We start from the raw sequence: 21,372 nt of genomic DNA, 5'->3' as shown, positions 1-21,372 counted from the left end.
GTTCTTCTTCTATTTTACCCAATGTCTTCCAAGTGCAAATTCAGAAGTAAAACAGAAAACAACAGTTGTGCTAATTTCTCAACCGACATCATCAACAACAACAAAAAAAGAATAATAAAAGGTGGAACAGCTCATAAGGCACATCCACTTAGGATGTTCCTGAACAACTCAAAGCCCAGTTATACTGGAGGATTTCAAACCAAATTCTCATCAGTTGCAGCTGGTAAGAACCAGTCACCAGATTGGACACCAGTGTTTACCTAAAAGGCAACTACTTTGGGCAGGACACTGAAATTCCCTTCTGTACACTGATCTTTCCCACTAAAAAATAAAAATTAAAGTATCTTGCTCCTACTGACATGTAGAGCAAATTATTCCCACTGTGACAGATGCAAGAGTCTACGGTGGTTACTCCAAAGCTCATGAAAGCCAATAGCAGTCTCCCACCACATCAGTTGGCCTTGGGATCACAGCCCAGCCACACAGCATTTCATGGGTCAAGCCAATGAATGAGGTCATTTGCTCACACACAGTATTTCCTGTGATCCCAGTCTTTCAACCATTTACACGTGTGCTTAATGTTACACCTGCAAAGCTGCCAACTACAGCCATTAAAAAAGTGTAAGACATTTTCCGGAATAATACCTTTGGGATTCACTGATTTGTGACTGTGAGCATCTCTGTGTTGTCAAGCTTTTCACCACTAATGTATGCGTTAGAGCTCTTTTTTTTTTTTTTTTTTTTTTATCTGTTTTCTTTTCTTTTTCTTTTCTTTTTTTAATGCAAGTTCTAATTTTTATTTGATTTCTCACTTCTAGGGTTTTAAGAACAGCACTAAAAATCACTCTAAGAATTGGAAATATTGCTCCTCAAAGGAGATGCTAAGCATAGGCACAATATATGAAAAAATGGGGCAATCTTTTTGCTTCTGTATGCATTTCTTCCACTTCTACTTAATTAAATAATATGTACTTTGACAGTTGTTTTTTAAATATTAATTCTGTAAATCAGAGTCAGCCCAAAACAGTACCTTATAGGGGTGCCTAGAAAAAAAGGAGGAGAAAGCCTTATTTTTTCAAAAAGCTCTCTCACAGAATTTTTAAAACATTCAGAAGTTTGAAATGCAACCAAATTTGGCTACATCTCTCTTAAGCCAAAATGCAAGCAAGAGAACAAGAATTTGGTTAAAAAAAAAAAATAGTAAAATTAACTAAAACTTTATCACGTGTACAGTTTTAACCAGACCTGTGATTAATAGATATTTCTCAAAACAATATATCTACCATTATAAGCAACTCCTCTACTGTATAAGCTACAGGCTCCTACACAATCTCTTCAAATATTATTTCATAGCACAATGCAGTCTCAAAAATTAATAATATAATAGAAATGACTTTAATGTTATTTTTTTCTCTTCAACTACTTCGTTGCAATAAAAGATGCTTTAATATCAAACAATGGTATAATGATTTAGCTTATTATTATAAATCCCTAGCCACTAAAAAGCATCTATTGCTTCTCTGATTTGTGTGCTAGATTCTAAGCCAGTGGGTTGTCACTTACCCCTGAGAACACAATGGCTAAAATTAATAATTGGTTTGCTTGAAATATTAACATTTACCACAATGCAAGAACTCTAAATGCATAGCTAGCATGTTAAAAATAATAAATAAATTAAAAAAAGTATCACTGCATATTGATTTAACAGTACAAGAACAATCTGCAGCACTCACAAACAGCAAATCTGTCGACAGGGGGTTACATACATTGCACAACACAGAAAGCACCAAGCACGTACATGTATATTGCATGAAACACCAGGAAAGGATTAGATACTGTTTCAAACCAAAGCACTGTTTTCTCTCTCTGCACTTCTACCTTGGGCTGCCTATTTTCTCTGCCCGAAGAAAGGGAATGGAGAGGTTTGCACTGGTGTTGTCCCATATGCCAGGGATGGGTGCAGACCACCACTGACTTTTCATATATGCTGCCTGGGAATGGTCCAGAAACAGGGATGCAGCAGCCCTGAGAACGTACATTATTTTTGCAAGGGCTGTCAGGCTCACAGATTTGGAAGGAAGGGGGGAGGAAATCCCTGACAATACACTATTTATTCTCCCTGCCAGGGACCTTGTACTGCATGGGTGCATGGAAATAGGATACAGCTGTGGCTAGTGGCAGTGACCAGGGACAAAATTATTAAAAATGGTGCCTGGAGGCACTCTTGCTTCCAAAAAGCCAACATAAGTGTTTACACAAAGCTAAACAACTTGTTTACTTTCACTCCCAGCCTAAACTCAGAGGGGCAGAGAGAATCATCCCCTGCTGGACAGGCTGCCTGCTCTCCAAACGTCCATGCAGCATCCAAACAAGAGCAAGGCACGCCCCAGTGGAAAAGGTGCCTCGCTCCCATAGTTTCAAGCTAAAGCTATGAGATATTTGTCAAGTATCGCAAGGCAAACTGAAGCTCCCTGCAAATGCCCTGGACAGGCTGGGTTCCTGGCCTCTGGGTGCATCCAAAAGAACAGACAATTCTTCTCTCCCATCTACCAGTGACCAAGGTCATCTCACCCAACTTCCCTGCTAAATCTGACTGCTGCTTTTAGATGGATGGAATGTCCTTGAGGGAGCTATTTCCACACACCTATAATTCTGGCAGTGCTTTCCATCAACCTACTGACCCCCCCTCCCCAACCTGAGTCCTGGTGGAGTTTGCTGGAGCTGATGGGGCACTGAAGTCCTCCTTCCTACAGACACCCTCAATGTTCTCCTTCACAACCCAGACTTCTATGAGTACCCAGATTTCTAAGACCAACCCTCCAGCCTGAAGGCCAATAAACTACCACATGACTCAGTCAGAAGCAGAGCCAGCAGAATCAAGGCAACATCACCCTGGACTTTTGGCCAGCACCGGATGAGGCCCGCTGCCAGCACACAGACGCTGCAAGCACACAGCCCTACACATGGTGAGCACAAACACTGCTGAGCATGCACATCGCGAGACAGTATCAGATAGAAACTGCAATCTAATACATACGCCTTCCAGTAAATTCGCAGGTGCAGTCCTGGCGCCGGTCAAATCGTGTATAAGAAACTCCGTCCAGTCCACGTATTTCTCTTTGATTGCTGCAGAGGGTGAGGGAAGAAAAGAAATGCTTAGCACTGCAGGCTGCAATGGATTTCCCACGTGTATTTCAGAGAGAGCTCCCCAGGACTTAACAGCTTTGAAGTTTCAGGTATGATTGCAGTCCAGACCAGGAGAAAAGCTGATACATTGCCTAGTTGCTTGGGCAACACACACACATCATGTGATTACATCTCCAAAATAAGGGAAGGGGCTGTTCGGCTGCACCCACTGACATGATTTACAACAGCGTGGCTTATCATCTCCATCTTTCCCATTCAAAATTGGCCACTGCTTGGGTAACCACTTGTTTGCTGCTTACCAGGTAGGCTCAGATATCATTCATAACATCTCTTTGTATCTTTACTACTGACCACAGAGACAAAATGTGCTAACTTTTAAGTTCCTTGACTTAAAACAAGGTCAACAGAAACTACAGATGCTTTCCCCCAAAAAACAGAAAACACAACCCTGGGATTATTCTATGTCAGCTACTGAGTCAATACATTTGCAAGAAGACTTAATTCATCAGGAATTTTTATTCATTAATCATGAATTTTTATTTCATTATTAAAAAAAAAAAAAAGATATTTTGAACTGTACACTGTATGCCTGTGTTACTTTTGGGATCTGTATCAACCGTTTCATAAGATTTAAACTAAAACATATAAATATACATATACAATGTGTAAGTATATGTATAAAATGTATAAAATATATAATTTTATTCATAAGAATTTAACTAAAATGTATAAATGCTGCCTCTGGGATTCAAACTTTGGTTCAATTCTTGTTGAAATTAGTGCAAGTTAGGCACCAAATGTATATTCAGCAAATCTCAACTCCAGAGATTCAGAGGCCTCTTTGAATTAATTGTGCATCTGCAGTTGGAAACCCAGAAGCCAGACTTTAATTTCACCTGCCTCTAAATGGGAATTAGATTACATCAGAAACATTTTTATCTCCCCAAAAAATCTTACTTACATGTTAGACAACCCACAGTGATATAGTTTTGTTGTTAATCATACCAACACCTATAGAAGGGAAAAATCATAAGCATTTGAAAATTAAACCTTTTCTTCTGAACAAACTGCACACACAGTTTAAAGATCATTAATCCATTGGGGAGTCCAGAAAGGGCTGTAAGTAACCAGCAAAGGTCCTAAATAATTACATTATAGCAACCCTTCTGTTTTGCTCAGAAGAAGCCAAGTCCTTTGCTTCACACTTCAGGGAAATACAATGTTAGTCAACCAAGACTGAAACATTTCATGCTTTCTGAGAAGGTGTAGTTGCAGTGTTTAGAGCAGGAGGGTTTCAGATTAGAAACACGACCAGCAGAGGCGGTGAACTGTGGGCACAAATCTTGCCACTATTACCTGCAGACAAGGAGGCCAAACCTGAGCCTTCTCAAAATGCATTAAGTGGCCTGCTGCTGAACAACGAATAAAGAAGTACAAATTGGTTTGAACCTCTTCAAGACCAAGCACCTTTCAAACCATAGCCACGCAATTCCTGATAGAACAGCATAGCAGGGCCTTAAATAAGGCAAAAGTAAACTTGGCACCATGAGTTAATATTGCTCTATACAATCCCCATTCTTCGTCCTCACTGCATGACGTGAATGGCAGCAAGGAAGGACCAAAGCTGGAATACATAGAGTTATTTTTTGCAGGCCTCCCAGTTGCTTGTAGAAATGGGTAAAGGCAGCAAAGACCTGTAACAGCTCTGTTTGATGGGAAGGGCTACAAGGACCCCAGGATGGTTTCAGAAGAGGAGAGAAAAGTGGCCTGTAGACTTCATGATGGAGCTTTTTACATGGGTTTGTCTCCCATGCCAGTGATACTGCTTCAGCTCTTCTTTTTAAAAGGAAAATAAACACCAACCTGGTGTCAAATGGATACAGGAAACCAGAGACCCTACCTGAAGCATGGGTAGAAGTAAAAGTGTTTCAAACAACTCCCCTCCACAGGAAGCCCCAGTATTCCATCAAAAATTGTTCCTTTAGACCCATCTCCTGGTGAGCAGCTTAGCTCAAGGTAGCTCATTCTCTTCTACTGACTATTTCAAAGAAAAAGGTAATTTACTCTCTTCTTTGAAGACATGCAACTCATTTCCTTTAGTTACAGGCATGTACCTGGTGGGGGGGTGGAATAAGGAGACGTGTTTCTCCTCTTGTTCAAAGACAGAAGGTAGATGACAGCCTGGGCATGAAGCCCAGGAAGGATAAGATGGACAGGCTAAAATGGATGGATGGAGAAATGGGCTAATGCTCCTGAAACTCCATGAATGGGGCCACACCAAGTACATGCTCTGAGGGGTTTATGAATCTACACAGCCCACAGTGAGGAATAGCTTTTATTCCCTCTGTGCTACAAAGGGGTACACAGGTTGAACAGAGGTTTGGTATCAAGCTGATGAAATGCTCTGTATTTGTGCACCCAGCACAGGGGTGTTCATCAGAGGTACTCAAAGCTTCAGTGCCTAGCAAATATTCATTGCCTTTGGGGGAGAAAAAAAAGTTAATCCCAAGCTGCCTGGCAGGAAATATCCCAAACCAGCAGCTATTTCCTTCAACAAGCTCAGTCGAGAGAGCCTGAAATTAGCAAGAGCTTCATCTCAAGAAATCAAAGCACAGCAGAATTCAGAACTGGCAATACTCACGCCGACCTTTGCATAGCTCCTACAAATCCCACCTCCCTTTCCAGACCGTGGGACCAGTGTTTTTGTCTGATAATTACATGATATTGGCAAAAAAATGGGAAAAACATACTCATGCTTGGGCTTACTTCCAGTTTGGGCACTTGGCACACTTGGACTTTGGCCCAAACTCAATTTATACCCTAAATACTTTATGCAATCCATACAGATGGCCATGGAAAAAGGTAGAATCCATGCTCAGCAGACTTTACATTAGATCCCATTTCTGAGTTGTGCTCTTTCCTCTAAAGTCAGTTCTCCCAATGTCACTCGAAACATATGTTCAGTTTATAGACCTAAACAACCTTGCAAGTGCACTTAAATGTATTTAAAATCAGCAAACTTTAAAATGCTGGTCTCAAGCTTCTATAAAATAACACTTAAGGTAGCCTGGAACTGCTCTAAGTCTTAGGCAGCACCGATTTTGCATGATTTCTGGGAGATTTATCACCTTTGAATTATTTAAGAGGAAGGAATAGCCTGCAAAGAAATGGTTTATACAAGGTGCTTTCTCTCTCAATACTCCTGTTGCACACACCTCATCAGTTCCTGTCCACCTACACTGAGATAATAAACAAGCTTAATCCTGGCATCAGTGAGAAGATAGTAATTGCTGTAATGAATGAGAGCCCTTCTAATTCAGACTTCTGCTTCTCACTGCAAACAATGCTGGGTGCATCGGGGAAGGGTGCAAACTGAACTTCATGTTGGCTCATACCCACAAAGTTGTCAGCCAATTTTTTAATGCCAGAGCTCCGTTACTAAGGAATGACAAATGTGATAAAAAGAACACGGTTCAAACTTTCAAAACTGGCAGGAGGAAAGAAAAATAGTCAGGATTTTCAAAGTTGACAACAGATTTCATAAGCCTCCATTTCCAGATGCCCAATTTCAGATGTCTTAACGGTGCCGGATTCACAGATCTTGCTGTCTGTCAGTCAGACCCCTTTTCAATGCCTCTCAAAAAAAATACTTTGTTCTGCCTAAACAACTTGAACCTCAAAGCTTTTGGACACCTAAATAAAACGGGGCCTCTGTCAACATTTAAATCTGGATTAGGGGCTTCCAAAGTCCAAAAGTGACAAGCTGATCTTTGCTTTCAGACTGAATGGCCTCAGCTGAAAAAACATATTGCTCCCAGTTTCTAAGCGGTTTCAGAATCATCCTTCCCAAACAAATCCAGCATGTTTTGCTTCATTTTAATCTTCTTTTGCAGTGCAGATAAAGGGACTCTGGAAACCTCTGGGAGAGAAGAGATTGCACTGGAAGTTTTAGGAACAGGGATTTGCACTCTTTTCCATGCCCGTGGAGCATGATCAGGATTCTCAGTACTGCAGTGCAAATAATTACAGTGCAAATACTAATTTTTAGTAGTAATGAAGTGAATCTGAATCATCACAAGATCTGCAAAAAGCCTTTGAGGACCAAGCAAAATGTTAAACAAGAATATTCGAACAAAGGAAAATCCGCTGGGTAAACGAGAATAGCTGGCAGCATAATGCATGGGTGCCCATGCATCCATCCTGAGCATCTATCAGGAAATGCTGGTGCTTCTCTGGTGTATCTGACCCAGCACCTGTGAACCAAAGTGCCGATTTTACATCACTAATTCACATTTTGGCTTATTAGCTAGAGGAAGAACACCCAACTGAACCTCTCCTATTGTAGACGTGCAGTAATAATTCTGTTTTTAGAGGCCACCTGCAAAAGGCTCGCCATTTGGTGGGACAGGAAGGTGGAGAGAACATAGGACCCTTTTCACAGGGACCTGAGCTCCTGTAGTACTGCTACTTTCAAAACAATTTTTCTGTCCTTAGATAACTATGGTGAGTCAGGAGCTGGGTGCATAGGGTTCAGATAGCTGTGTCTTCTCTCCCTTTCAATGGCTCCATCATGACCTCTGTGGGACTGTCACCCATACCACAACAGGGCTCCAAATAGGCCCAATGACAAGAAAATATTTGAAATATCCTAATTACGTCGGGACTACTTTGAAAATGACCCTGGGGGCCAACCACCATCAAATGTATCACAGGGAAACGATTCAGAAGAAGTGGAAATGTGGCAGCAGAAAAAAGACTAAGTGCCCCCAGTGATGCAAAGGCTCCAGTGTGAGCTGAACTGAACGATTAGACACTAAATAATCCAGAAAGGAGCCAGGCATTAGCATTGCTCTCAGCATGGGAAAAGTGATGTTCTGAAAATGCCAGCACCTCCTAACCACTTTTCTTTCCAGGTTCAGCAGGCAACACCACAACTTGTTGGGGGCCACAGCTTGGGTACGCAGATGTGCTGATTTCCTTTGGACTGGGTCCCCTCCACCTTGAAGCCAGCACTGGTGGTGGTTTTCACACTTCTGCAGCTCCAAGGCCAAAGGTTTTAAGGCATCTTGCTGCAATAAAAATGTTACAAACCACCTGCCTTAGAGCAAGGGCAGCCCAAAACCAAGGCCAGATCTGCATGCTGCTGGGCCAAGGTGTACCCACAGCAGTTAGAAGCAGCCAGAAGCTCTGCTCCAAATTCCATTCTTGAAGGACTAAATGCACAGAGAGTAAGATCCAGTTGGATTTAGACCACTACAAAAGGACCTGAGGAAGATCCCTGATTTCTTACAGCTGTCCCCAGTTCACAAGAAGCAGTTATTTGTATAGGTGCACCGATCCCCAGACAGAGACAGTGTCCAGCATTGGTCTGGTTGAAGCCAAGACAAGGCATTGTCTCTTCCTAACAGACTTCCATCAAGTTATCCATACCTGCAAAAATAAAAACCAAGCATCCCTGCTCTGCTGCAGTCCCTGTAGCATGTTACCATGGAGAAAAATGCAAAGCCCTCTTGCCTTTCTCAGTGAAAAATACTTATTCCAAAGAGCAGTTTCTAGTTTGGCCAATATTACAGCAGATTTTTAAGTTAGAAAGAAAAAGCACCTTTCCATGTTAAGACTATTTATTGCCTCAGAATTGACAGTATGGGCTATAAAACTGAGCTCCTCTTCCACAGCGTTGAACTCGATCAAAAAGGGGTTGCACCCAATATCCTTCAGATAGTAGTAATTATTCCCACTTCTTTCTCTATTTGATTCATCCTGCCCCAAAGCTCTGCTCGTACGTCCTTTCCTCTCCCTCCCCCCTTTCAACTCCCTGCCATTTTCTCACTTTTACTCATTCATTTTCCTGATGAATCTGGGCTGCCAAACCCAGCAGCTCTCAACCTGGGCACCACGGGGCAGCTGAGGACCCAGCGCTGCTGCAACCCAGGTCAGTAGTTGATGTGCAAAGCACCTTCAGCATCACTTACCATGCACCTGATTTCCCGTTTTTCACTGTTAACAGCTCAAAAGTGGCCCTTTCCCCTTGCATTGTGCATACTGACTACAAAAGCCATGCAAACAGAGGTCGAAAAAGCACAGAGAGCTGCAAACCCTGCATCACTGCACTCCCTGTAATCATGCTAATCACATGCCTGAGAACCAAAGCAGCTGCTTCGTTCCCGGTGCTGCCACCCTGTGCTCCTGCAACCTTATAATCTCTGTGCCCTGCTTCAGCCAGAGTGTATAATGGGTTCAGATTTATCTGCCTCTCTAGAGAAATAAGAGATTAAAAGAACATTTACAGTCCCGTGAAAGCACTGAGTCATAGGCGCTCCATTCAATGAGTATGAGATACTATTATCACATTACCAACTCTTGGGATTTTATCTAGTCTTTAGCAGTTGCTGTTTCTCTTAAAGCCATTTCTCCTAAGGTCATGGGATCATATGAAAATCCTCATTTTCTTCATTTTTTTTCCTTCAAGAACAGTGCACTGCAAACTACAGGAAAAAGCCTTGTAATCTATAGGACAGTGGAGACAATGGTAAGAACATACACTTTTTTTTCCTTCTTGGGACATTTTTTTCCTCAGAAAAACCACGTCCTCAGTTGGCAGGAGCAAGACTCAGGAATTTGAACTGAGGCATTCAGTAAAGGGAACAAATTGCTGCATAAATACCTCACTGGGTTACAGCACCTAGGTAAGCTACTCCTCCACCTTTATGCATCCCATGGATATTCTTACCCTTCTCAGCTCCCAGGAAGGCGTAAGAAGCACAAACAGAGGTAGAATGGGCCAAGACTATGCTTCCACCAACCAGGAATCATCAAACATAAATTATTTCAAAATAATTCATGGCATTCAACCACACACCTGCACCTTGACCTGTCTTGCAAACACAGCGGCCAGTCAAGGATCCATGCCACTGGGCAAAAAGCATGAATAAGGGGCAGCTTTTGTCAGAGTCTTTGATATCATCAATATTATATATTAAAGAACAAGATAATGACCTATGCCCATCCTTCTCCATATCTTCTGAACACATGTTGAGTAGGTATGCAGACAACCTAACACCAGCCTATTCAAGTAGACCTGTACTTCTGCCACCAGTAACGCTGTACAAGACAAGTAAAAACATCAAATTATGCTAATTTTTGTCCTTACTTAAAAAAAAAAAAAATGCTGGTTGTGATTTATTTATTTTTAATTACCCAGGATCACAAGCAGCCTGCCAACATCTCCACTGGAGAATCCCCACTGGTCCCAATTAACCTCTAAACATCCGAGTTTCAATTTTTTCATACCTGAAGCAAGGAGCAGAGTCTTTGTAAAATGGTTTTAAATCTTTGGAATAAATCTATTAAGCGACAACTCTCTCACTGTGGTAACTATTATTATTAAAGATTTAAGTTCTTACTGGGACTGGAATGAACAAAACTGGTTAACAAAAGGAACTATAACTGGCCAGGACCTGGGAAATTCTTATCACTCCATTACAAAACAAGCTAAAACATCAGCACTTCATGAAAAGGAATAATACATTTCTCAAATAAGTATTTCAGGATGCTCAAAATTTTATAGACAAATAATACTGACTTGCAGTTTTTGAAAAGGTAAATAGCATACTGCAAAAATACAGAAATGTATCATCATGATACTTTTTAAACTGTCATACATTTGATGCAGTATTTATATGTTATAAAGGTCTAAACATATAAATATATGTTGGAACTAAGTTACAAAGGTCTAAATGATAGAGTCAAAATGAGATGTCTTCATATCAAAACAACATAGAATGCTGAAACAATTTGTTTAGACTTCACCCATCAAAACAATTTGTCAAAACTGACATGTTCCTGCAAAATATTTCCATTTTGATAAAAGATCATTTTGACAGAAAACGGTTGAAGCTAAACATTTTCAGTCAGCTTGCTGAACTATACATCCTTGTGAACCAGACTGGAGGTAGAAATGGGATGGAGATGTGGGTGCTGCCCCTGCTCAAGGATCCCCCGTGCCCCTAAGCAAAAGGCTCAGGCTGTGTCTGCACTGTTTCTGAACTACCCCCAATTCCTTCAGGGAAGGGAACAACCTCTGCTGTGGACCCTACAAAGCCTAGTAAAAGATCCCCTATTAGGCATTTCCAAAATAAAATAAAATAAAATTTAAAAAGCTACTTAGTGGCATTTTTTAATGAAAATGACTGTTTATTTTTGATTCTTTCATGGGCTCCCTGAAAAAAGCCAAATGTGGCTGGAGACACCTTCAAACAACTTTCTTATTTAAAACTTCAAACAATCTTCTTTTCTCACACCAGCAGAGTTCTGTGGTTTGAATCAGATCACAAAATGAAAATACAGTGCCAAGAAAAAAAAAAAGCATCAAAAGCTGTTGATCTCATTTCCTAATGATGCAGCCATAAATTCCAAGGGATATAAACTTCAGAGCTCAGACATCACCTTCTATATACCTACCTGTCTTAAAAATGGAAAGCCTTCAAAGAAAATATTATATAGGGGATTTTCATGGAAAACTGAAGTTATAAACAACTTTCTATCAAAGAATACACCCATGTTCAAAATATATTCCTGGAGTCAGCAGTACATCGTGATGCCATTCACATGCATTTATAACAGGCTAGTGTATGAAAGGGTGATAACTGTAATGGAATGAGCTGCTCTTGTACGCTGTTGGAGGATGTTGGTTTAAGCTACGGATTGATCTACTAGCTCTTAGAGCCGTTAATTATCTAATTACTTTCTATAAATAAAATTTTGAAAATGTGTAAACATCAAATTAATCTTCTTTGTTTAGACCTCATGAGCTACTTCATATAATAATAATTTTTAGTTGTCTTCAAAATCCTTCGCATGCTCCATTTTTCAGGCTACTCCAAACAACCCAGTGCCATTTCTAAGAAACTACCCATGCAGCACTTTTTACGATCTTGATCTAAGAAAGGGCCAATGCACAGATTTTAATCCTTGTATACCCAATTTAACATGCACCCTTTGATTAGAAAAAGTTATGTTCTCACCTTAAAAAATTCCCTTATTGTGCAATTATACTGAATTTCAGTAGACTGCAACTGTTATTCTTCCTTTTGCCATTCAAGGTGTCCAGAAATAATCCACTTACACTCTTAGCTAAAACAAGTAAAATCACATGGAAAAAATTGTCTCATTGTCCACATAAGACTTTACTTCCTAATATCCTTTTAGTCCTTCACAGACACACTATTCCCCTCGGGCTTCTCTAGTCCTTAATTAACTGTTACTTTTTTAACAATAAAAAAGCAGCAGGTGGGTTGGGAGTTGCTTTTCATTTCTTGCAGCTTGCTTTGGTCTGTGCTTTGTGTCCAATAGGTGGAAGAAGAAAAGGATGTGGATGCTGTGGGAGAAAACCGTGCGTGCATGCAGCCAGGGTGAGTGGATGCTATTACATTAAAGGTGTTTTGTTGTTGTTGTTTTTGAATGATGCCAAGGTCTTTCAGTAATTAACTTACTGCAGCTTCAAGGAAGGAGCTGCTCAGCATGTTGAACTTCACCCAGCACAAAGCAGCTGGCAGGAGGGTCACCACCAGCGACCGCTGAGGCATTTCCACGTGGCTTGTTCGGCTGCCTTAGCCACAAACACGTTATGGAAACAAGCATACTCTTCTTCAGAGCCCACTGTTACGGCTTTCCGCTTACAAGTTAAATTGTCCTAGATCAGAAGAGAAATTTGCCTAATAAATCCCAACAGCACGGTGACCCCTGTGCCATTAGCCCGTGCAGCCTGCCTTGATTGACTGAGTACAATGGTCTCAGCTCCCCATCCTGCATGCAAGCCGCAGTAAATGATCTACTCATAAGTACTGTGATTAATTACTCCCTTTCAGTTAAAGTCAATACCCTCCTTGCACTGGATTGCTTACAATAAAAAAATAAATAAATAAGGAAAAGTGTGTTGATAATGAGAAGCGGCTCTGCTCTATCTAGGTGGCATTATATATCAATCGCAATCAGATTAAGCAGATAAAGAACACAAGTAAATTCAGCAGCTCTATTTGCACTTGTCACAGCCCTTCGCTTCGTGTGAGCAGCCCTGTGCAGCCAAGGACCACCAAGACACAGCACTGCTCTCCCTTGGGAAAATGGGAACTGGGGAAGAGGGAGAGTCAGAGACAGCGAGAGGGGATGGAAACTGATTTCTTCCCATCTTCCAGCCTTGCAGGAATGCAACCAATTAATTCACCTGGTCCTCAAAGTACCTAAAAGTCACCTATGGCCATCTAGTCTCCGTGGGATGGTATTCAAGGGTAGGGCAGTCAACTTTTTAGAGCATTTGCCATGAGTAACCCTATTTTTTAAGTGCTTTTACAATAATTTCACCTGGAACACAATTTTGAAACCTTGTTATCTAGGTTAGGTACCAAACAAGAGGAAAAAGCTACATTACACTACCACAAATTGGGGAAAGCAGTTGCCTGGCAATTCACTTAGGAACATAAAAGCTCCCCCAGACATGAACAATTTTACTTGGGCCAGTTATCTGTCCTCTTGCATCTGCAGGCACAAATGAAGGCTGATTATTCTGATTTTGCTATAACATATAACATGGTAAAAGAGGGATGGTTTATTTTTAGGTACCTATGTAAAAAATTAGGAGGAAATCTGCTGTATAACTACAAAGGTGAAGAGAACACTTCACTCAAAGCAAGTAATTTCTACTTCTCAATATTTTCTTACCTTTGCCCTTATCTAAACAGAGATTTTACATTTTCATGCATAATAATAACACTCTGCCCAACTCAATTCCAGGTACAAGGTAACTAAATTTCCTTGGTATCAACAACAATATTAGAAGTAAAGCAGGAATGGCTCACTTGAATGGCCTCACACCTGTACACACACAGATAGAGCTGCTGAAGATATTTTTGAAAGCCAGGCAAAGCCCAGCATTTGAAAATTCTGAACAAACCATATAACCATGGGGGTTCCTGCATCATTAGTATCAGTGTCCATTAGGGTGACGGCTCACTGTGAAAATAAGCATCCAAACTCCACGACTCTCGCTGCTTAACCTCAAGCCTCCATGCACGTTCCTTGATTACTTTTTTCCTCCACTTGCATTAAGTGCTATGCTCAATGCACAGAAGAGATGTATCACGTGAGATGAGAGCTCAAACTCCCAGTCTTCAGACCCAGGAGTCTTAATGAACGCCTTGTCAAATCAGGAGTTTGGGAGCATTCAGGGAGGTGGGGAACCTGGTATTTTGATTGTAATTTTGAAATCCATTTTTATCCCATTAAAAAAAAACAAACAAACAAAAAACACATAAAAATCAATTTGTAACCTTATAAAAAATAGTAACAATAATTATAAGAGCTCTGTTTTCCAGCCAAAATCAGCACCTTAAGAAGGTGTTCAGAAAGGCCCAGGTCACAGACCTCAGAGTGAGATGACAGGAGATGGGTTATGTGTGTACCTACATGAGACACAGGTAAGTGCACCAAATATCCAGCACAAAATGACACTTAGTAGGCAGATTCTCAGATTTTATTTTTTTTCTAAGCTGTAACCCCTCGGTAAAAACACAGATGGCATTTGGTCATCCTTACAAAGAGATGTGCTGTTGCAGGTAGACAGAGATACACAGACACTTTGTAAAATCTGTTTAAAAAAGTTTGAGCAACTACTGGGGAGGATGAATGCCCGTTGTTGGCCCATCAACACCCTGATAAAGCCAACAAACATCACTTCATATGCTTCCTGTACATTAGTTCCAGACGAGAAATAAAGAAAGTGAAGAAATGCACATCCACTAAGCAAAATGCAGCAATTCTGGGATCCGTCCCTATCCAAGTTAGCTCCAGAACCAACAGCAATACAGCCATCAGCTTGCTTAACACCCTGAATTAGCACCTCTGCCCAGCACCAAGCACGCATTGAACCATGCCAGTCATTGTTATGGGTTAGCATGGGGGTCTCTCACATAATGCTGCATTGCACCAGTTCTCTCTGATGCTAGGAAGTGGAGCTGGTGAAGGAAAAGAGGTCTGGAGCCACCTGATCCTGGCCCAGATGCCAAACGCTATCCCCTTGGCTCACCTTTGCAAGTGGTCACAAGAACCACTTTTATGTCCTGTCCCTTTGGGATCTCAAACACCAGTCCCAAAGTAGTTCTGCACCATTACAACATCTAAAAGTCACGGGCCACTCTGTAAGGAGGTGTCATTGCAATATAAATACCGTGCCCAAGTCTCTGACCTCACACCTTCACGCTCTGTCCAATTATCTCACACACTAAGTGCCTTTTCTCACTTCCAAATCCCGCAGCCACTTTCTGAAGGCTATTCTTTGGAGACATCCCTGTAAAATGCAACAACTTTACAGCAGCACAATGTTCTTACATAAAGAACAAACCAGCTCACTGCACAATTACCTCTTTTTCTCTGGCAGTGCCAACAGTCTACAGCAAATATCCACTGTTAATGAAGGTATCAAAACACAGAAGCACATACAGAGAGAGACCTGATGTCTAAGAAATCCATTCTGCTATTTTTTTTTTTTTTTTTTACATTTCCCATCTGCTACAGAAAGATGAGAATTAGTGGAGATGATGTTTGCAGTTTATTATATGCATTGCATTGTTTAAAACACAACAGAAGAGTAATTTAGACGTCTCTTTTTTCAGCTCTGGTGGGAAACATCAATAAAAAAAATCAGGTTGCAAGTTTTATTTCCTGGTTACAGCACTAGACTACAAAGAGACTGTTTTTTCTTCTCTATTAGCAAATTCATGGGATATACGAGTCCAAGAAAACAGACAAAAGCTCATTTTTGACTTCATTTTTAGTTCTCTGCAAATCTCACCACTCATGGTCAGAGCATGGGCCACAACTGAAATCCAACCTTCCCCACAGCCCGAAAGTTAGCCAGCACACTCCCAAATTACCAAAGAAATAGCTGACAAACCTCATTCACCATGATTTCACCTTCTGACACCCTATGAGGTATAAATGTGTTAAAAAATTGAATTTCGCATTTGCAGCTCATTCTGAAATTAATTGGAATTGTATTGCCTGCTTCTAATGATCAAATCCCATTTAATCACTTTGGAGCCCCTCAGCTGCATGACGTAAGCACCACAGATCAGACCCTGGAGGTCCTTATGAACATTCATCATGCATCCTTCCTGAAACTAATGGTACGGTCTGAGCTCAGCCAGGCCCCGTGAGGTGCTTAACATCCTATGCACAAGATGTAAATTCACAATCATCATGGCAACACCAAAGAAATACACCATCAAGACTCATTTTGTGCTTGCTAAACATGTGTTTTCCTCACCCGAATCTAGACAAGGGTTTGAACTGTAAATCCCAGGATCAAAAAAAATCCCCCAAACTTTAAAGAGTTTAGATCTGAACTGGAGATCAACATAGAATATTTCTCAAGGTATCATCTGAAATGCAATTAACTGCATGTTGCAGGATTTGAAATGGAAGCAGCTTCTCTACAATGCTCCAAAACTCTCTGAATTTTAGCTCTTTAGCATCTCCATCATTATGGGAAGACTGGATGTGACAGTGCTCTGATGGCTTCCCCACTACACCAGAGGCTCCTAAATCTCCGTGTGGAGCTGTGGCTCACTAAACTCATTTGTGAGCTCTTAATCTTAATCTTAATCAGCATACAAGGTTTCCTCAAAGTATTTTTGCCTTCTTTGTTCCTGAACAAATATTGTAGATGCTTTATGGGGGAAAAAGGCTTCTAAACAGAGCTAACTGCTGATGTCAAGGCTGCCAAGTTCAAGGGCAACAGCGAACAGCTCAAAGAAAAGCTCTATGAAAGCTCAAAGCTCTATGGAAGAGGCATTTTCACTGCCCAAATGCCCAGGGCACGGATCTGTCACACTTCCAGGAACTGCTTGGTCACCTTGCTGGGACTGCAAAGCATGGGAGAATTGCAGGATTTTCTTCTTGCCTCTTCAGACTCCAGGTTCATCACAGCAGAGCCTCTTTATTAAAGCTCATACAGAATATAGCAGAATGTTTTCCTGAGTTTGGCAAAATTTTCTCTGGATACACCTTCTGTATTAACTCCAGCAGGTTGAGGAGCAGCTGCATTTTTATGTCACAGGCATAAAAAGCTGAACTTCCCACATTTCTTTATCCATTCCCAACAATGACAGTATGGGAAAAAGTGCTTTTACACTACAAACACAGGAGGTGGATGCTCTGCCTCAAATCACAAAATAAACTATCAATCAGGAAGTGTTGTAGAGCATCCTTAAGCCAATTTGCTTTTTTTGTGTGTGTGTGTGTCTGTGTTCTTGTTTATGTTTGTTTTTTTCCCCCTATTATGATCAAAATCAAACAGGAACAAAAACACACAGGTGCATGAAATAACTGGGAATTCAGAAAGAAAAAAACTTTCCAATTTCATACAACAGAGCCAGACTTGTCCTGGAATTTGGATTCTGAGTTGGAAGAACTGCTTTTCAATTCTCACCAGGAAAATGCTTTTTAGGGCCATCACTTCATCTCTGCACTGCCTAACAGCTACCTGCACGGGCTCCAGGAGCATATGGTCTGCTTCGGGAAGCAAGCCCCTTCCGTCATGACTAGGAGCCCACATTACCATGTGTAATGAAAGAAAAATCAAGAGCAAGTCACAGCTGGCTTGGGATCACGCTGCTGCTTGCATCTGCTCCTAGCAGCCTCCCAGGCTTGCTTTATGCAGGCACCTCATGAGCGACCTTGGATATGCCACTAGCCGAGTGTAGGAAGGGATGCTCTGCTGAAGACATGACACTGGACATGTTGGTTTGTCCTTGCCCTAAATGAGCCCAGAAAATCCCCTGAAGTCCACTCAGCTACAACAGACATTATTTAATCTTCAAGCTGATCAAAAAAAGGTTCACTGAAGGAATGTGTATGCTGACTGCTGTGTGCTCCGGATCAAGTCCCTTGTGCTATTTACCCTTCCCAGCTCCTACAGAAAGTCACCTCCTTCCCTGATACAAAGGCTAAAAACCGTGCCATGCTTACACTATAAATGATAGCTTGGTTGTGTTTTTTTTTTTTGCCTGCTTGTTTGCTTACTTTTAAGCCCCTACAGATGTCTCCACTTGCAATTAAAATCTGTTGATGATTACATCGCCACATTAACTACCTAAGCCTAGTCTTCCAGTTGAGGTGGCATTTTCACTCCAAAATTGCTCTGGGGGAAGTTATGGGAGACTGGGGAAGGGAAATTAGAAGCAATTACCAAGATAGCCATTTAGACTCTCTCAATTCTTATTTTTAAAGAACATTTTATAAAATCCCATTCATCTGAACATTAATTAGGTTGACCATGCCAAAGAGTGCTTTGTTAAGCATGTTATGCTTTCGGTGTCAATTTTTGCACTTTTCTAGGATTTCAGGGCTTCTAGCTCAACAGCTTCAGAGTTCATATACCAGGATGTGTGTGACATTAACACACTGCTGGATTTTAAAAGTTGTGGACTATACAGTCACGAATGAGGTACACAACTTAGGGGCCTCTGCTTGAATAAGGACGTTTCAATCTCTTCAATGACAACTCAACACATCTACAAAAAGAGCTGTTTGGCAGTGAAAATATTCTCATTCATCCTACATTTTCTTCTATATTCATATGGTTTGCAGCAAATAGTGGGGTGATGTCAAATGGTGGCTCAACATAAAAGCCCAGTACTTCTAAAACTGACTGTCTCCTCAACCAAACTTGTATTTAGGAGCCCCATCGGGACCTTAATTGTAAAATAATTTACATGCTTCCATCCCTTGAAACTTAAGTGTCTTGGGGGGAGGATTTTGCTGTTTTATGCAATGAACTGAATGGTTGTTATTTTTGCAACAATCAAAGGGATATTTTAGCTGACATGGCCTCAAAAGTATCTTCCAAAAATCCATCCCATTTTACTTGTTGCTAAAAAAAAAAAAAAAAAAAAAAAAAAAAAACAAGACCACTCAGGAAATCTCTGCTCACAGAGAAGCCGCCTGATGTCTGCTCACAACCTTTTCCTCCAATATATTTCCTTGGAAATACAGTTTCTCATTCAGAGTCGTGCTGCAATTACTCTTCTCCCCCCATATCTTTGTTCCTCCAGCACAAACTCACACGAAATGTCAGGTCCAGAACCAATGGTTTAGTCACAGCAGTGGCTGCAGCGTTATCCCACAGACTGTGACCAGAATTGTGAGCAGCAGAAGGCAAAGCCACAGGATCCCAACTACTTATCTTAAGCCCTCTGAGTATCCTGAATGGCACTCAAGTCCCATCCAAACATGCTTTCCTTGCAGGAAGTCGGGAGCCACAGCAGAATTTGGTGCTGCCAACACTTCCAGATAGATCAGTCAACTATTGAAATATTCAGTCAACTATCTGCCAACTGCCTCAGTGCTACTACAGGAAGCCATCAGTCTTATCAAAAGATGCAACTTTTTGCTGTGTTTTGATCTAGATAAACACAATAACAATTTCCCTAAATAATATTAAAAATAAAAATAATAGTACAGGTCTACATGGGTTTGGACAATCAGAGCTTCCTCCAAAGTTTCTAACACAACCCCTTTTTTTGCCACAATCCAGAGTTTGGCACACGCTTCATGGGAATCTACTCCATCTAGCCCCAAGGGAAAATTCCAGTTCTCAAGGCTGCCCACTAAAAAAAAAAATAAAAAAAAAAAAATTGATTCCAGATCAGTGGCTGTGAACAACAACAGTAACAAAAAGCACTTTCTTGTGAGAAAAGCTGAGAAGTGTCCCATTCCATGCACCTGCATTAGGCAAAACGAAAAACCCCAGCACCTCACATGAAGGTTCATGACAGTGTCCAAGTTTGAGCAGATCCTCAGCTCACTGAGCAGCTCTGTCCACAGATGTCTTCCCAAAGTCAGCTCTACTCTTCTTAGCACCCTTGCTTTTGCCTCCCTACCATGCCTTGTTTGCTGTTTATTTGCATGGTCCAGCTGTGAAAGAATCAATTAGCTGCTGTCCTGCTCTTTTCAAAGGAAAAAGAGCTCTCTATAAATCTTATTTTATTTTTTAAAGTATTTCAAAGACGTGGAACACAGTGCTAATATATAACCTTTTCTCCTCCTGGCCACTTGTTGTGACAGTCACCCAATAAAGCAACAGCACTAGCATGCCTGAGACCCAGCTTTGCCAATAGCCTGAGCTACAAAAGCATTTCAATCTCTGCATAAATCTGTGCAGCAATAAACCCAATGCAGATGCATGCAAGCCTTGCTGCCCACATGAAGCCAGTCCCCAGAGCACACATGGCTAACTCTGGCTCTTTGAGCAGCAAACTGGATGATAAGGGCTCCCAAAACCCAAACAATGGCCACCTGCTTGCATTCAGAAACAAGCACTGTGCTCAAGCGACCTCCCTGCTGGAAAATGAAAACTTCACCAGGGGGACCTCTAACCCTGACAGCCACGGTTGTGGAGGACGGCTGATTCCTCAAGCTGCAGGACAGGGAGAAAGTCAGCCTGTGCTCTCTGCCTTGAAAACCCAGATGCACACCACAGTGGCGGGATGAAAGGCGTCATTCTTTGATATTCAAACACCTTCCTGACAGGAAAACAGGTTACAGGAGAAAACAAGCAGATCCAAGTACAGTGCTGTGTACAGAAATGAACTAATATCAAGCTTGACTGAAAAAGTTGATTAAATTAGTTTAATTTGGAAGCCCAAACAAACCCTGAAGGAGGTTCTTTGTTTATTGCTTTTTACCGGCAGCGTGCGTTACTGAAGAAGCACCATGTGGGCATGAAATATTTATTCATTAAATCTTTCATAAAGCTCCACGCTATCAGTTTCACTCAGGATATATTTATAACTTGTCAAAGTCCACAAAAAACACTGCTTTTCTTTCCCCCCCTACTCAACATCCATCCCCCTCCAGACTGTTTATGAAAGTATCGGGTTTTCAGTTTTCATTGCAGTAAGTGCACTCCTCAGCTCCACTGTTGCTTGTACACAAGGCACTGCTTCTTGAATTGTAACTGGATAGCTGCAGTTAAAATAATTCAGCCTTCCCTGTGCCACCCAAAAGGGACTGCTACATGCTGCAAAGCACCCTGCTGATTTATTGCACCCGTAGCAATAGACGGAAATAGAAGTCAGGCCAGCTAAGAGACACATGCTCAGAGATTCCCCTTCCAGGAGATGCATGCACAGTTTTAGATGCAAGGAGGGGTGAAGCCTGCCCAGCTCAGCA

The 21,372-nt window shown here is 41.3% G+C and overlaps 1 protein-coding gene across 3 annotated transcripts in view; it reads right to left on the bottom strand.

Annotated features, from left to right (window-relative positions):
- The window catches only part of SFMBT2 (Scm like with four mbt domains 2), a 146,252-nt gene that overhangs the window by 94,840 nt on the left and 30,040 nt on the right, over positions 1 to 21,372 (bottom strand). For all 3 annotated transcript variants that reach the window (XR_014691379.1, XR_014691380.1, XM_084514423.1), the window contains exon 5: positions 3,038 to 3,126. Coding sequence is in view for 1 of the 3 variants with exons in the window: in XM_084514423.1 (XP_084370549.1) it covers positions 3,038 to 3,126 (89 nt within the window). In the remaining 2 variants the exon portion in view is untranslated. The remainder of the gene's footprint in view (positions 1 to 3,037; positions 3,127 to 21,372) is intronic.

This window comes from Aythya ferina (genome assembly GCF_964211825.1).
Source record: "Aythya ferina genome assembly, chromosome: 1".
NCBI classification, from domain to species: domain Eukaryota; kingdom Metazoa; phylum Chordata; class Aves; order Anseriformes; family Anatidae; genus Aythya; species Aythya ferina.
This window is presented reverse-complemented; position numbering and strand designations above follow the sequence as displayed.